Source organism: Pseudorca crassidens, chromosome 7 (assembly GCF_039906515.1).
Source record: "Pseudorca crassidens isolate mPseCra1 chromosome 7, mPseCra1.hap1, whole genome shotgun sequence".
NCBI classification, from domain to species: domain Eukaryota; kingdom Metazoa; phylum Chordata; class Mammalia; order Artiodactyla; family Delphinidae; genus Pseudorca; species Pseudorca crassidens.
The window spans coordinates 12,126,186-12,143,005 of NC_090302.1; the positions used below are offsets into that span (position 1 = coordinate 12,126,186).

General features: G+C 36.3%; 1 protein-coding gene across 10 annotated transcripts in view; it reads left to right on the forward strand.

Annotated features, from left to right (window-relative positions):
* STRBP (spermatid perinuclear RNA binding protein) overlaps positions 1-16,820 on the forward strand; it is a 134,712-nt gene that overhangs the window by 75,395 nt on the left and 42,497 nt on the right. For all 10 annotated transcript variants that reach the window (XR_010944863.1, XM_067743378.1, XM_067743376.1 and 7 more), the window contains exons 2-5: positions 2,468-2,636; positions 5,851-6,071; positions 10,955-11,120; positions 15,436-15,580. Coding sequence is in view for 9 of the 10 variants with exons in the window: in XM_067743378.1 (XP_067599479.1) it covers positions 2,634-2,636; positions 5,851-6,071; positions 10,955-11,120; positions 15,436-15,580 (535 nt within the window). In the remaining variant the exon portion in view is untranslated. The remainder of the gene's footprint in view (positions 1-2,467; positions 2,637-5,850; positions 6,072-10,954; positions 11,121-15,435; positions 15,581-16,820) is intronic.

The window sequence follows — 16,820 nt, forward strand, 5'->3', positions numbered from 1 at the left end:
GCCTTGGGTAGTATGGCCATTTTAATAGTATTGATTCTTCCAATCCAAGAACATGGTATATCTTTCTGTTTGTGTCATCTTCAGTTTCTGTCATCAGTGTCTTGTAGTTCTCAGAGTACAGGTCTTTTGCCTTCTTAGGTAGATTTATTCCTAGGTATTTTATTCTTTTTGATGTGATGGTAAATGGGGTTGTTTCCTTAATTTCTCTTTTTGTTACTTCATTGTTAGTGTATAGGAATGCAACAGATTTCCGTATTAATTTTGTATCCTGCAACTTTACCAAATTCACTGATGAGCTCTAGTAGTTTTCTGGTGATATGTTTAGGGGTTTCCATATATAGTATCATGTCATCTGCAAACAGGGATGGTTTTACTTCCTTTCCAGTTTGGATTTCTTTTATTTCTTTTTATTCACTGATTGCTGTGGCTAGGACTTCCAAAACTATGTTGAATAAAAGCGGCAAGAATGAGCCCAGAGCTTCTTGATGTATAGATAGGGTGGTTACTCTCCATACTGATGACTGAAAAGTGCTATTGGTGATCCACTGTTTCTCCACTACATCAGCTTTTACTTAACATTCTTCCCTCTTTTTCTGCTTTCAGTCAACTTTCTTAATATGTTTGACTTATTGGTTTTACCTTTTTATAGCGAGCAGCTTGTGGACTTTGTTTTCAGTTCTCACCTGTGAGCAGTTTAGTTCAGTTCTCATCAGTGCAGCAATATTTGGCTGCAGGATTCACAGCTAAGTACTGAATGGTTGAATCTTCTAGAATGGAGTAGGGTTGGGAATGGGAAGTGCCAAAGACTCTAAATTGTATAGTGCGATCTTTATACAAAAGGTATAATTTTAATGACAGGAGGATCTTTGAGATATCTCTTACCATGGGATCATGTTTTAGTTTGTTTCTTAACTTTGTTATATAAAAGGACCTTATGAATTGCAGCATTATGTGTTCCCTCCTTACCTTGATTTGATATGTGTAGTAATCAAAGTAAGTTCTATCTATTCATTGTTACATAATTTAAAAAAAAATCAATCTTCACTAGCTTATTTCAGGTGGATTTTGTTAAGTCAGAGTCAGGGAAGTTGGTTATTATAAGATATGAATAGTGTTGCATGTAGGTCACAACTGAGTATCATTTGACTGTAAATGTGGGTCTGTTTTTTCATTTGTAGTATTGGGGAGAGTTAAATGTCACCTTTAACTTTCCTGGTCCCAAGAATTCAAAAAGGATTTTTTTTCTTTAAGAGAGCAACTGATAGGAAATAATTGTAGATAGAAGTAAAAGGGGGGGGGGGGCTTCCCTGGTGGCGCAGTGGTTGAGAGTCCACCTGCCGATGCAGGGGACACAGGTTCGTGCCCTGGTCCGGGAAGATCCCACATGCCGCGGAGCGGCTAGGCCCGTGAGCCATGGCCGCTGAGCCTGTGCGTCCGGAGCCTGTGCTCCACAACGGGAAAGGCCACAACAGTGAGAGGCCCGCATACTGCAAAAAAAAAAAAATAAAAGTAAAAGGGGGTTTCATTATTTAAGGGAGAATTTAAAGGAAAGATATTGAGATGAAGAGGGAGCTCTTTCTTTGTGGGTGTTTACATATCCTGTGGTGTGTGTTACTCCTGATAACCATGTAAGGCATATGTTCTATTTTAATGGTCTCTCTCTAGTTTTTTTGTTTTTTTACCACTGGGCTTATATAAGGACTTCAGTGCTCAGAAAAGCTTATTTTTTACCTTATCTGGAATAAAATCTTATAAAAGTGGAACAAAGGGGTAATAGAATGGTGTTTAGGCCTCTGGGCAGAAATATACTGTGGGATTCTGGTGAGAGTCATTCATGGGTAATGAAATCAGGATTTAGTGAATATTCAGGAGTCTGGCATAACAGTGCATATAGGTTGAGAGGGAAGTAGGGTCTCTTGGGGGTTAGGGGAGCAGAGCCAAAAAAGCATTCTGAATTTTAGGCCTAAAATGATTAAAGATGAAACGTGGTTCCAACATTTGCTGTAAATCTGATGGCAGTATCAAATGGAAAAGCTTCATGGTTACAATCAACAGTGTTATATTTTCAGGTGTCTTATCTACTTTTCAGATAGGTCTGACTAATGCCAGTTTCTATTGAAAATCTCATGGTTAATTGCAACATTTTTGCCACCAGTAGTAGTATTACTTTTTCTGGTTGTACTTCTTTAATGAATCTCTGTCTGTTAATGTATTTATCTCATTGAGTGCAAGTCAGCCAGCTGCCACATTATGGCTACCAGGAGGGTTATTTTTCTGGCCATATCACTTAGGCTCTTGGGCCCACGCCTTCAAAGGATGTATTAGCTTTTTGTTTAAAATGAAGTAATTTTCCTCTATAAAGATTGTTTCATTTTTGTCAATAACACGTTTATGGGTTCCACACTCTGATATGAAACTAATTCTAAATAAGCATTTTTGAAAAGTTGTTTTTCTTTTTCTTTTCCAGGTGTATTCTAGAGAACAAGTCTTCAAACACCTTTGCCGTATTGACTCTGAGCTGTCAGGGGACTCAGGCTTATGAGGAGGTACTGTCACAGAAAACAGTGTCTAGTGAAGACGACAAGAAAGAGGGAAAAGGATCGGAAGAAGAAGCTAAAATACTGTAGAAAACCATGGTAGGTTATTATTTATGTTTCCTTAATTTAGTTACCAAAGATCTCAGTGGCTTGAAGTTGAAACCGTTAACAGTGAGGGCAAGTGAAAAAAAGTGGTGGTAATTTTTTGCTCCAGTGTATCAGCTAAAGATGGCATTCTACTATTTAAGCAAAGCAAATGAGTTCAGATTTATTACGAGCCCTTTAAACCACAAGATGGAGCTCCATGAGCCTGCAGGCCGTAAATTATTAAATACAAAGGAGGGAATGCTCATAAATAATATTTTCTAATAAAACTGGCATTAGCAAACTGATACAAATGGCTAAGGTGACCTTGAACTTGAAATTATGTAATTTTTCTCTAGCTTTCTACCTGAAATTCAGGTTTTTTCCCATGGAAATTAAAAATCCTGAACCAGTCCTTTAAGTAATGATATGAAGGGTTTGGAGTTTATAAAATGTGTGAGTATTTAACTCAAAAAGACACCTTTTTTCACATGCTTTTAATTTTAAAATAATAGGGTCAGGTGTTGAGTGTATTGAGGGCACTGAACTGAATATCATGGAAACCTTGCTTTTTGTGGAAAGTTAATACTTAAATTGAATTTGAGATGTTAGATGAGGTCATAACATCTGGTCCCTAACTTTTTAATTGGTAAAATGTGCTGAATATTTTTCTCCTCATATTTTGGTTCTGGAGGATGCTGTGTGAATTTTTCCATAAGTGAGAAAAGGCTTTAAAAAGATGTTGTAAGTGAGGGAAAAAGCACAAAAATATTAATCATCAGTATGTTTGAAATATGTTGTTTAGCAAGTCTGATGGTATTTCTTTAAATGACATTTGATTTTTAAAAAATTTGTTTTAGAGGTTATAACTTAGTTGACTTACTCTTTAAAGAAGGAATTCTACTAATATTTTAGTTCTGGATGGTGGGGAAAAAATGTTAACTTGGGATTTTCTCTGTCATTTACGTTTATGGTGAGATGTGAAAAATGACACTGTAACTTGTGTTTCTTCCCATATAAATTATTTGCCTTTTCAGCTTATTTATCTACTATAGTCTTGATATTCTTCGAACTTAAAGAAATGTTTTATATGTGTTACTTGCCATAGTTGATGAAAATTCCTTTCCTAGTTTATTCATCTTAAATGTAGCTTTAGATGTCTGGTGTAGAAATTTTGTGTTTACGTAGTTTAATTGGTCAGTAGGTGTTTTCCAGTTTTGCCTTAGATCTCAGGTTTGAAAGAGAACTTTGTTTCTGCATAGTTCTTCCAATTAATTTTTTAATACTTAAAATCAATGTGGAGCTTATTTGGGTAAATAAGGTAGCTTTTTTTTGGGGGGGTGGTAATACCATTCATTCAGTTCTTTCATCACTGTTTCATGATGCTTGTCCTATCACATCCAGTAGATTCTTGGGTTTAACATTGGCAGTCTTATGTTTTTTGTGAGAGAAAGGCCAAAGGTTTGTGTTAGGTAGCAGTATGTAATTTTCCTAAGGTGTGGCCAGTGTGTAGGACTGAGTAACTTAATTTAGTAACTTAGTAACTCATCATAAAACTAAATGACAGAGAAAATCTCAAGTTAACAATTTTTCCCCCACCATCGAGAACTAAAATATTAGTGGAATTTTTTCTTTAAAGAGCAAGTTAACTATCAATAAGTTATAATCCCTAGAACAACCTAGCATTTCCAATTTGTTACATGGCTCTTTTGTTTTCTTGTTAACTTATTTTGGGATATATAAGTAAATCTCATGAAGTGGTTAAAAAGTTTTTTTCTTTGTAGCAAAAGACTTCTCCAGTTGGAAAACTGGTCATGGACTTTGAGAGCAAGAAAGAAATCTAGACAGAGATTGGCTTTTGTCTAGAAAAAAGGAAAGGTTCATGATTGATTTTAGTAACTTTTATTATGTAATAATTGAGGGTTTCAAAGGATTACTTACCTTTTTAGTTATAGCTTCATTTTGTAGGGGACAATGATACTGTAGTATTAATTTACTAGTGTCCAAATTAATCTGATTTTAAAACATTGACATTCAAACAAAAACAAAAGAGACAAGACTGATAAAGCATTGCAAATATATTATTTTGCAGTAAAGACTTTAAAATAAAATATTTACTGTCTGCTAGCACATAATTTCATGTAAGTTAGGGCACTGTAGCCACCCTTTAAGTCAAATACTTTTGGCTTTATGGAAACTCACCAAGTTTTCCTTGTTCATTTTGCTCTGTACTGGTACAAGTGTCTTTATGGTATTTGTAAATTTGGAAATATTCAAAGGTTTTTGGATGTGTGACTCATGAGTGTGAAGGATCTACTCTATTAAATTTTCATGAAATTCATTCTGTTTCTAGGCTGTAATCTGTTCCACTGATTTCTGGGCCAGCATGTCATTTTAATTATTGCTTTTAACATTTTTGATATTTTAGCATAATGGTACCACCCATCCACCTTTGTAGAATAGTTCTTGATACACTCATGACTTCCCTCCCCCCACCCAAAATGAGCTTTAAAATTATTTTTGTTGAGTATTAAAATCTATCTTGAGGGGATTTTGATTGAGAATGTGAATACATTTGTAAATTAGTTTGGAAAATTAATTCTTTTACAATATGTATTTTCCCCATTCTGGAATTTGGAATATCTCCTACTAATCTATTTAAAAAATTAAAGCTGCACACCGAAGTTTGAATGCCAGATAGTAAATAGTATTCTAATGTGGTCCATAGTTGTACTGTCTTGTTCACATATAACTTTGTATTATGTGTTATTACTGTGTTACAAAATCTCAGTTTTTCTAGATGCAGAAGTGTCCAGGAGTTTGGAAAGGAGTGACTGGGCATCATGAGTCACCCATATGCATTTCTAGACTCTGTCGAAGCTAGGAAGTATCTTGTTTCTTGTAGATGATGTGTGATATGGATGACCTTTTTTGACGTGGTATTGAAAACACATAGATTGAGCTAAAATGTGGCATATACATAATACTGAATGTAACTTGGGTGAACTCTTCCAAAATATGAATGAAAGATCTCTAATTTTCTGGTGTGGAGTTTGGCAGGCTGGGATTTTACTTCCTTTCTTGAGCAGTTTTTCATTGCCTCAGTGTTAACTGTTTCACAGCAGTTTGACAATTAATGCTATGACTTGACTTAAATATATTTGTAAGTCATCCTTTTCAGGTAACATTTCTTTTATTGAAGTAATAGTTTCCTTTCACCTTCTGACAGAGATCTATTAGATCTTTTGCCAATGATGATCGCCACGTTATGGTGAAACATTCAACAATTTATCCGTCTCCGGAGGAACTTGAAGCTGTTCAGAATATGGTGTCTACTGTTGAGTGTGCTCTTAAACATGTCTCGGATTGGCTGGATGAAACAAATAAAGGCACAAAAGCAGAGGGTGAGACAGAAGTGAAGAAGGATGAGGCTGTAGACTCCTATTCCAAGTGAGTGTGACCTGACATTTGTGGTGCTGTCCTGTAATGCCCGGGGTCCCGTCCCACTGGGTTACATTTGCTGTTTGGTGTTCTTTGGGTTCTCTCATTTATATGACTGTAAACAAGGAAGTAAATGTTTGTGGAATTTTTCTGAGTTAAATTTGCAGGGAAAGCAAGAAAGGAATAATGATTAGACCAGAAAAAGAAGATAGACCTGTTCAGGATGCCTTTCGAGGGAGCAAGCACCAAGCCCTTTTAAAAAAGACTTCTCTTTTTTGGAGGTTATGCTATGTCATCTTTTTCATGTGTTGGTTTAGCCTCCTAAATTCAGAAATAAATAGTAGTGTTTTTGGTCTCTGGGAAAATCATAGAATGTCATTTTTGTCAGGTATTTAAAAATCCTGGTGTAGAAGAGAGAGTGCAGGAGAATATACTGTAAAGGTTTTTATGACTGTATCTGCCTTGTTGATTTCCAGGATCCAGTACAGTATCTTGCATATAGTAAATGCTCATTGGGTATTTGTGGAATGAATGAAGGCCTAATGGGAGCCAGACCCTTCAACAATTATAGCACAGTATTCCCAGTGCTGCAACAACAGTAAGAGATTAATGAGATGAAGCTGAATGATAACTAGGAAACTTTTTATGCCTTGCTAAACTTAGAGTTATTGTTTTGAGCAATGTCACTATGATTGGAATAATTGTATGGTTTACTTCAAAAAATGTAGCTCATTTGACTCTATTGTATTAATAGGATTAAGAACATTACTTTGGCTGCAACTGGTAAATTGAGGATAGAAGTTACAGAATTTTTTCTCAGGCTTTCAATTCTAAATCTGTGATAAGCAGATAATAGTGGGAAGGTAGTAATAAATTGATATCTTTAACTGAGTGATAGTGTAACCTTTCCATCTTCAGATGAAAGAAAATCAGTATCAGTTTTTAGCTGAAGAATGTATTTTCTTGACTTTGTTAGCTTTTTACAGGTAATATATACATTGTATCTAGTCAGGGACGTGTCAGCTAGAAGTTTCTTGGCAGTAATTCACTTTTTCTTGCATATGATGGCTTTAAAAAAGATACTGTCAAATTTGGGGGTTCTTGGTAATTAGTAGTATCATCCAGTAATCTAGCCCATTCCCAGTGCAAGTTAAATCCCAGTCCCTGTGCAAGTGAAATAGTCATGCATTCCTTATTTATTGATTGACTGATTGGCCACGCTGTGTGGTTTTCATGGTCTTAGTTCGTGGACCAGGGATTGAACTCCAGCCATGGCAGTGAACATGCTGAGTCCTAACCACTGGACCGCCAGTGAGTTACCACATTACATATTTAAATTGCACGTTGGAATGTGTTTATACCCTTTTAAAAACTTTTTTTTTTATTGTGGTAAAATACATATAAAATTTGCTATTTTTACTATTTCTAAGTGGAGTTTTATTTTTCAGTGAAGTTCAGGCCTTCTAAATACATCTTCTGTTTGCTGTCAAGGCTGAGCAGACCTTTGGAAAGTGCTCCAGTAGACTTTTGCTTAACTGGATCAGGTCACTGAGTTTTCAAGGTTTTTAAAAGATAACATACTCCGTGCTTTGTTTGGATCTTTAAATAGAGTGCTCTGTGTGCAGGCTATCAATTGTCTCTGTAAAGTGTTTCCAGTTTGTGGAACATTCCGGGGTTGAGCACTTGTGTATAGTTCTTCCCATGTGGTAGAACTCAAGGAGTGCAGAACGATCGTGTCCTTAGAACAGAGGCGTCCAAGAACAGAGGTGTGTTCTGGTCATAGATACGTATTATGCTCCTGGAGTATGCTAAGCACTACAGAGGGCATAGAGATGGGGAAAGCTAGCTTATATTTACTAAGCACCTCCTATTGCCAGAGACTGGTAGGCAGCTTTAACCTGTGTGCTGTTACCTTACCTCTTTACAAGCTGACTCACAAGTCAAATAAATTGAATAAGTTTACACTATTTGTATTTTAGGAATATTAGCTTAATTTTAATTAGTTCCCTGTATCTGGGTCACTTGCGTTATAATACGTCATATTCAAATTCATTATTAAAATTCAGAACTGAATTAGGACTTAGTTTCTCTGCTCAGTCATGCTGTCTTGTACATGATAAGACCAAGTATATCATAATTATGATATGGAATTTAATAAGCAAGCTAATAATGGCTAGTTAAGAATGTCTGCCATTTATTGAGTGCCAATTACTGTACCAGATTACTTTTCACATTATTTTACAACAAACCTGCTAGTCTCTATTATTGTTATCCCCCTTCTCCACCCCCATTTTACTTAAGAGATTTCCACTACTTATGAAAAAACAGGAACTCAGAATCATTAACAAACTTTAACTTGCTTAAGGTCAGTGAATGAGTGTGTGGTGGAGTCAGGATTCACATTCAAGTCTGTCGGACTCCCGATCCAGTTTTCTTAGCATCTTTACTTCACGTATCTGTGACAAAAATGTGAAAATACAGAGCAGGGAGAGACTATATGCTGGTTCGGGGGATCAGAAAAAACTTTATGAAGGAGGTAGCGTTTGCAGTAGGTCCAGAGGATGAGTAGGGTTTTGTCAGGCAGTGGAAGTGGAAGAAGAAATAAATCTCAGCAAAGATCTAGGTGTGAGAAAATATAGGGACTGTTTAAGGAATATTGAGCTATTAATATATGCCAGGCTCTGGGCTAAGTTCATTACTTACACTAATTAAATGACATTCTCAGTACCACTCTGAGGAAGGTATTATTTCTTTTCTACAAATGAGAAGGCAGGCTCAAAAGAGTCAAGTAATTTGTAATTTGTCCAATGTCACACAGTAAGTGGCAGAGCTGGGATTCGAAGCAGGAAGTCATGCTGTCTCCTCAATTGCCTCCCAATATGCTCATGTCTAAGTGTTCAGTGGAATACCAGGAAAATAACAGGCAGAGTTCCATCCATGTGGTGCTTTTGGAAGACTGTTCTGGTTGCAACATACTGTGTACATACAGTAGCTGCGATAGATGGTAGGGGTTAGTTTTAGTAAGGCCAGTGGAGAGGAAGTTATTGAGGTGGTCTAGGTAAGAGGTAGTAAGAGCCTGAAAATAAGCTAGTTTGAAGGCAGGGGTTTGAGGGTGATTACAGAGGGGCAATTAAAAAACTGTTACTAGATTTGGGAGAATGAGAAGATGAAAGAACAGGGATATAGAAGAAAAAAGAATCAAAGATGAGACTCTGTTCTTTTTTTTTTTTGCGGTACACGGGCCTCTCACTGTTGTGGCCTCTCCCGTTGCGGAGCACAGGCTCCGGACGCGCAGGCTCAGCGGCCACGGCTCACGGGCCTAGCCGCTCTGCGGCATGTGGGATCTTCCTGGACCGGGGCACGAACCTGTGTCCCCTGCATCGGCAGGCGGACTGTCTACCACTGCGCCACCAGGGAAGCCCTAGACTCTATTCTTAATATCAAATAATTCCATACTTGGTTCACTTCCTTCAAAATGCTTTTTCTTTCTTTCTATACTTGTACCACCCTTATAGTTTTTCATTGATTTAACGTTTACTGACTCTCTAAGGAGTGTCAGGCACTGAGCCGTGGCTGGGTTATTTATAACTTCCTGTCTTGTTTCCACTGCCACAATTTACTTCTGTCCCTTCTCCTTTCTCTAGTTCATTCCCCACTCTGCTGACTTGGGCCCAACTCTGCTGATTCTTTGCCTCCAGCTAGAATGACCTTTTTTTCTATTTAACCAAATCACGACTCTGCTGAAGTCACACTTGCAGGTTGCCTTGCTTGACCTCTCTAATTTTGACCTCTCTCTTTTCTGAAATTGGGAAGCAGCTGTAATTATATAAAGAACTTGAGTGTTATGGTCAGACCAACTTGAGTTTGAATCTCGGCTTTGCCATTTTACTCTCTCTGTGAACTTGAGCAATTAATCACTTTTTCTGAGATTCGCATTCCTTGTCTTTCAAATACACGGCTCTCTTGGTAAGGTTTAATGAGATCTGTGGCACTCAGTTTATTCTCAGATGTCACCTTTCTCTTCCCTTTGAAGCAGGTTTTAAACAGCTTTTGTACTTAGTCTGCAGTGTGAGCCTCAGGAGCTGGAGAGTTTGGAGCTCCTTTAGTATGTTTTCCATACTCAAACAGTTGCTTGCTTGTTGAATGACCGCTCAGTTTAGTTACATTTTCACTTGTGATTGAGGGAAATGAACCAATAAGAAACTTTTGGTATTAAAATCAAGGATAGATGTTAACAGTATTCTTACACACCATTCATGACTTGATGTTCTTTGAATGTTTGTTCTTTTAGCTACCACTGGATATGGAATGCCTGTGTTGGCAGATCATCTTTGGGTTCCTCAGCTCTTTACTTTTATCACATTATTCTCCTTTCCCCAGAAACTTTTATGGATTCCTAGAATGCTACAGCTAGAAGGGATGAGCTAAGGCTTATCTAGTGGATAGCCATTTTACAGTTACATATACTGAGCCAGCAGGCACCACTAGGAGTAGAGCTCAGGTCTTTTAATTTCCACCCTGATGTTCCTTCTTAGTATACCATGGTGTTCATGTTTCTCACAATTCTTTAATTACTTAATTAAAAGACAGAAGGAGGAAGTTAGAAAAATTGAAAAGATATTTAAGGGGATACAGTATTTTCGGATTTTCCTAAGCAATATAGATTTAATAAAGTATTGAAAGATCTGTAGTCTGAAATATTCTCCCTATTGATTCTTTGTGGTAGATAGTTTATGAGCCTTAAATCTGAGAGGTACTTTTGCAGAATTTTGGATATTTGGATTTATGTTCTCCCTTATCAATTCATATGGTTAGCCAGAAAGCCAAGTGATGATGAAGTTATAGTTTGGGAAATAGGTTGTGAAAGTAATCATTCAGACTTTTATTTTTAGGGATCAAGGTGGTCGGACATTATGTGGTGTAATGAGGATTGGCCTGGTTGCAAAAGGCTTGCTGATTAAAGATGATATGGACTTGGAGCTGGTTTTAATGTGCAAAGACAAACCCACAGAGACCCTGTTAAATACAGTCAAAGATAATCTTCCTATTCAGATTCAGGTGAGTACAGTTTAATTGTACCTCTAGGAGAATTTGTAAAAAGGTAAAAATAGGCCGTGACCTTGATAAATTTAATAAGAAATTGGTAATAGTAAAGGGTAGGTACAGACAAGTGGAATTGCTACTCTGGGTCAGTGACTCATCCATCACATCTAAGGCAAACTTCTGGTGATTAGTATTAAGGATATATTTACCAAATTAAGATGGCTCTTAAAGTACGGTCTTAAATTTTTCAGATGTGTCTTGCTGACAGTCTTCATGTTTTCCAGACTAGGCCTCTCAGCATTATAAAACTCTTAGAAAGGTTGGTATAATGCAGAAAAGAATTGAAAGATCAAAAAGAGCCTAGACAACTGGAGACTTCCATAGATGATAATTTTTTAAATTGAAGACTGTTAATTTAACTTCACTCATTCATTCTGTTAATGGAAAGTCGCTATTAATTCCTTGTTTCCAAACCTTTTTCACATTGGGATGCATTTAGACAATTTTAATGTTGTCATGCTTCCTGGAGGATGCTGCTGGAGGCTGAGGGCTCCTCAGGGCTGAAGTCAACCGGTTCATCTGGGGCTGTGGTCACCTTAGGACCTGCTCTGCCAGCCTGCTCCAAGGGCTAGTTGCATCACTAATTGGGAAGCAATGATCACCTTTCAATTTCAGATGTGTTATCTGTGGTATAATTAGATTATAGCTTTTTGATGATTTCATATTAGTTAGTCTTTACATCCATGTCACATAAATAGATACGAGTATACAAGGTCAAACTGTTGAGTTGTTGAATGCTCTCTTTTTTTGTTGTTGGTTTCCTGTATTTGTATTTCTTCTAAAGAGACTTTTTCCCCCCAAGTAATATGAATTCTAAATTTGTTTTTATTAGCTTTGTTACTGGATCATTTTCTTTCATATTCACCAACTGATCTTCAAAACCATCTTCCTGATTTTTTAATCTACTGTTCCTGACACTCAAATTTGTGTTACTTGTTGACACATTTTCCTGTATTAACTTCTGGAGCACTGTTTTATTTTATCATTTTTAGATCTTAAGGTTTTCTAAGTGACTGAACAAACATTTGGCTTTTCCATTTTCAATTCTGATTGAAGAAAGGTTTCTGTTCTTTCAAGGGTTAAATTCATTTCTTTTAAAAAATTATTTTAAATCCTTATGTGATCATTTGGGGAGGGAGAGTGGTAAGCAACATGGAGTACAATAAAGCTTTAAGAAATGGAAAGCTCAGTAACGGTTTTCTGAATAACTATACTTTTTGTTATCAGAATGTTAACAAAATTCATCTTTTTTCCATTATTTTTTATATTGTTTTAAAATTTAATCTTTATTTCTGCTTTTATTGTAGTGAACATTGTTACTCTTAGATTTATGCTAAAGCAGTGATCAAAGGGTTGGACATAGAGGCTTTTCCAACCATCTCACCCCCTTTTCTGTTCCACTTAGTGCGTCCTGTTTATGAGAGTGGTCATATTTTCAGGTATGTCAGGATGGAAAAAGGGTTGAGAACCATTTGCACTAAGAAACTGAAGTTCTTATCCTGACGATCTGTCGTATTTCTTGAGTATTGAAGATAGAGAAGATTGGAGCTTCAGTTGCATTAATAGAACTTTCTCTGTGTAGATCACAACTGTGTGAACTCTGCATTTTCTCTCCTGAGTGAGGGTCTTTATTTCTGGGCACCACAGTTTTAAAATATTCTTGTCGAGCTAGCAGGTGTTCAAGGGAGGGACCCAGGAGAGAGTGTGGGCTGTGTAAACTGTTTCAAAGTTGAAGAGAGGAGGACTTTTTAGCCTAGAGAAGCCGAAAAAAGACACAAATATCTTTAGATCTTGAAGAGCTTCTTGGAAAAGGTAAAGGTGGCCTGAACTCTTAAGACCAGTGGTGGACATTATAAGAAACAACAGAAATCAACACAGCATTGTGAAGCAATTATACTCCAATAAAGATGTATTAAAAAAATTTTTTTTTTTAAACTGCTGAAAAAAAAAAAAAAGAAACATATTTGAATTTACCATAGCCAATAGAGTAATCCGGCAGTGAAACCGGCTGCTTTGTGTGATGGTTAGATCCATGACCATAGGTGTTTGGGTAAAGGTACCCAAATAAAATGGGTATGTAATTGTACACCCATTTTATATTAAATTGTATACATGTACACACATATATACACCCACATATATACACATAAGCACAGACATAGTTTTATTACTAATAATATTTCAGAAAATCATTTTAAATGTGATTTTTACCTTTAAAAATCACTACCTCCCCTTTGTTTTCTTGGTGTTTATTTGGAAAACCAGTCTCTGATATGATATGATCTTATTTTCTTGTGAATTAAAAATCTTTTTCCTGAGTACTTATTATAGCAAAACTTTCAGTTATCAAAGTAGCTTAATTAATTGGGGTTGTACCTTACCTTTTCTCTACATACTCTTTTCTAGGGTGATTTTAGTACTTCCTTGAGCAAGGGAGAAGGATGACCAAAACCAGAATCACTTAGAATTAGTCTAGCCCAAAACTCATACCATATGTTTATTACTTTGGATGTGTCTTATGGTGATCTGCATGTATAATTTTTTTTTAAGACATATACATGAGACCTATTTTTTATTTTTTTAAATTTTATCGTTTAAAATATTTTATCTATCTATCTATCTATCTGGCTGTGTCGGGTGTTAGTGTGGTGTGCGGGCTCTACATTGTGTCACGTGGGCTTCTCTCTAGTTGTGGCGCATGGGCTCAGTAGTTGCAGCACGTGGACTCTCTAGTGGCTGTGGGCGCTCTAGTTGTGGCACGTGGGCTCAGTAGTTGTGGCATGTGGACTCTCTAGTTGTGGTGTGCAGGCTCTAGAGCGTGCAGGTTTAGTTGCCCCGTGGTATGTGGGATCTTAGTTCCCCGACCAGGGATCGAACCCGCGTCCCCTGCATTGGAAGTTGGATTCTTAATCACTGGACCATTGAAATTTACTTGCAATTTCAAACTAAATTGAAAAATTTAGTTTGCTTTTTCTCTGATACATCTTTAATACTCTTATAGTGGCAAAATGAATGTGAGCCGTTTTCTGCTTTTTCTCTGTATTCTAGTTCTGGTTTTTCTAGCCACTGTGTGGCTTTTTCCTTCCTTGGTTTCCTCTGTTCAAAATTAAGGTAATGAATTTTCTATTTTCTGTCTTTTTTGGGATGTTTAGTGGTAAAATGCTGGTTTTATATAAATGGCTTTTAGTTCCTTCAATGCTCGGTGATGAGCAGAGACCCAGGAGTGTTACCGTTCAGCTATTTATGTCAGATAATAGATACTAAATTTCACCACCAAGAATGGCCCTGCACAACTTATTAAACTATTAACTTTAATGATACGTTAAATATAACAATATATGATTCTAATTGGTGATTATTTTTTGTATGTGTATAATTGTATGTTAAAAGAAGCAATGTACATTTCCCTGTGGATGTCAGATGACTTGCCCTGAAGAAGGTCTCACTTGAATGATCTCTGAGACCTGTTGTTAGGAAGTTAGTTACTTGTTTATATTAACTTTTTTGCTGATGAGTGACTGTGCAGAGATCCTTTTTTATTCATTCTTACTTGATTTTCTTTAAAAATCTACATAATCTTATATAAAAACCTATCTAATCTTATAAGTTCTTAGCAAGTAGGAGTTCCTGTTTAGGCTGTCCTATCAAAAAGTTATCAGTTTAGAGCAGTGGTCCCCAACCTTTTTGGCACCAGGGACCGGTTTTGTGGAAGACAGTTTTTCCATGGGGGTGCATGGGGGGCAATGGTTTAGGCAGTAATATGAGCGATGGGGGGGAGCAGATGAAGCTTCCCTTGCTTGCTCGCCACTTACCTCCTGCTGTACAGCCTGGTTCTTAACAGGCCACGGACCGGTACAGAGGAACAATTATAGAATAATAAACTGCTGGGAATGCTCTCTAAACTGGGAGTTTATTATTCTATACTTGTCCTCTGTAATAATTTCAAGAACAATAATTTACCTTTTCTCATATAATGATGCTTTTGGTAACTTTCATTTTCAAATATTAGAAAGAATGGTTTTAAATGTTGTTTAATAATTGTATAGATGATTGACATTGTGGTTGCTATTTGAGGGATGGAGAAAGGATTTGCTGGTAAGTTGGGAGGAGAGAAAAATGTTACCTCTACACTAAAGAACTAGTTAAAGACTATTTGCTCTTTTAGCACAGTAATACTAATCGTTAATAACATTTAAAAACTTAAGGGGCAATCATTCATTTTTTGAAATTTTAATTAATTGGGTATTTTTGAAATCTCTGTGACTTTCAGAAACTCACAGAAGAGAAATATCAAGTGGAACAATGTGTAGATGAGGCATCTATTATAATTCGGAATACAAAAGAACCCACGCTAACTTTGAAGGTGATACTTACTTCCCCTCTAATTAGGGACGAATTGGAGAAGAAGGACGGAGGTACACATGTGTATATATATATATATATATAGATAGATGTATATATATAAATATATATTTGTTTTGTTCACATAAGCACTCTCTTGAATGCTATGTTAATTGTTTTATGGATTTAAGAAATACCTGTCTTCATTTGTTTTACGCCACTTATAGTATTTTAAGCAGCTTTATTTACACAATCACTGTATTTTACAAAAATGTTTATATTGGAAATATAAGATACGTTAATTAATTCAAAAACCTGTGCTTATCATGTTGGTCTTAAATCCACTTTAATTTTTATACTGTTTTGGTGTTCTGTTTTACTTTGTCTAGTATTGCAGTGTTATTGGTATCAGCCAACCTATTCTGTGTGGCTTGGTTATTAGGTCTGATTTTAGGCTTAAATGTGGTTCAAAACAGTATTATTTTCAAATTTACTCGCTTATTGTGTCAAGTTACTCATTTGCACATCTCTCTTGACTTCTAATAACTATATAACCTCTTAAGAATTATGCTTTATCTAATTGCCTAAGTGTAAATGTTTTATAATGTAAGAGATACAAATTGGGGGACTGATTTTTTTTTAATAAATAATCTTTAGTAAATTTCTTTTCTAGGAGGTTTGTGATCCTGTTAACATTTAAAATTTTATATGTGTGGGAATCATGCTTTAAACTAACTTTCTTCTGAAGTTGAAAAGAATTTCTGCATGGCAATGTCATCGTACAAAAGAGTGATAAATCTCTTCAGTTTTGAGAAGTAATGATGGAGCTGGGTTTCTTTTTTGATATTTTTATCCTTTCACATTAGCTTGTTACTGCCTCTCAGTCCTGTCACTAGAAACTTGCCATGTGATATTTCCCGTGTCAGACCTTTGACCAACTGGCCCCTCCCTATCATGACAATTTAGAGGCAATGCGGCTTAACTGGACCAACGTGGGGTGGGGGGGGACTCCCTGTTGCTGTTTTTTCATCACTAGACATTCAGCAGGTTCCATTGCTTACTCCCCTACCTGAAATACCAGTGCAGCAAGAAGTATTGGTTAGTGTCTTAATTTATTTCAAGTTGATGATAAAGGAAGAAAAAGACACATTTACCAGAGATGTTAGAATTTCGAGTTTTGGCAGACATGACTCAGGATTTCTTAAAGTAAAAGTGATAGACTCCTTTTGTAAAAAGTCTTCTGGGGTAACTAAAATCAGCTATACCATACCCGACGGATATAAACTAGACACATTTATGAGTCATAGCTTAAAA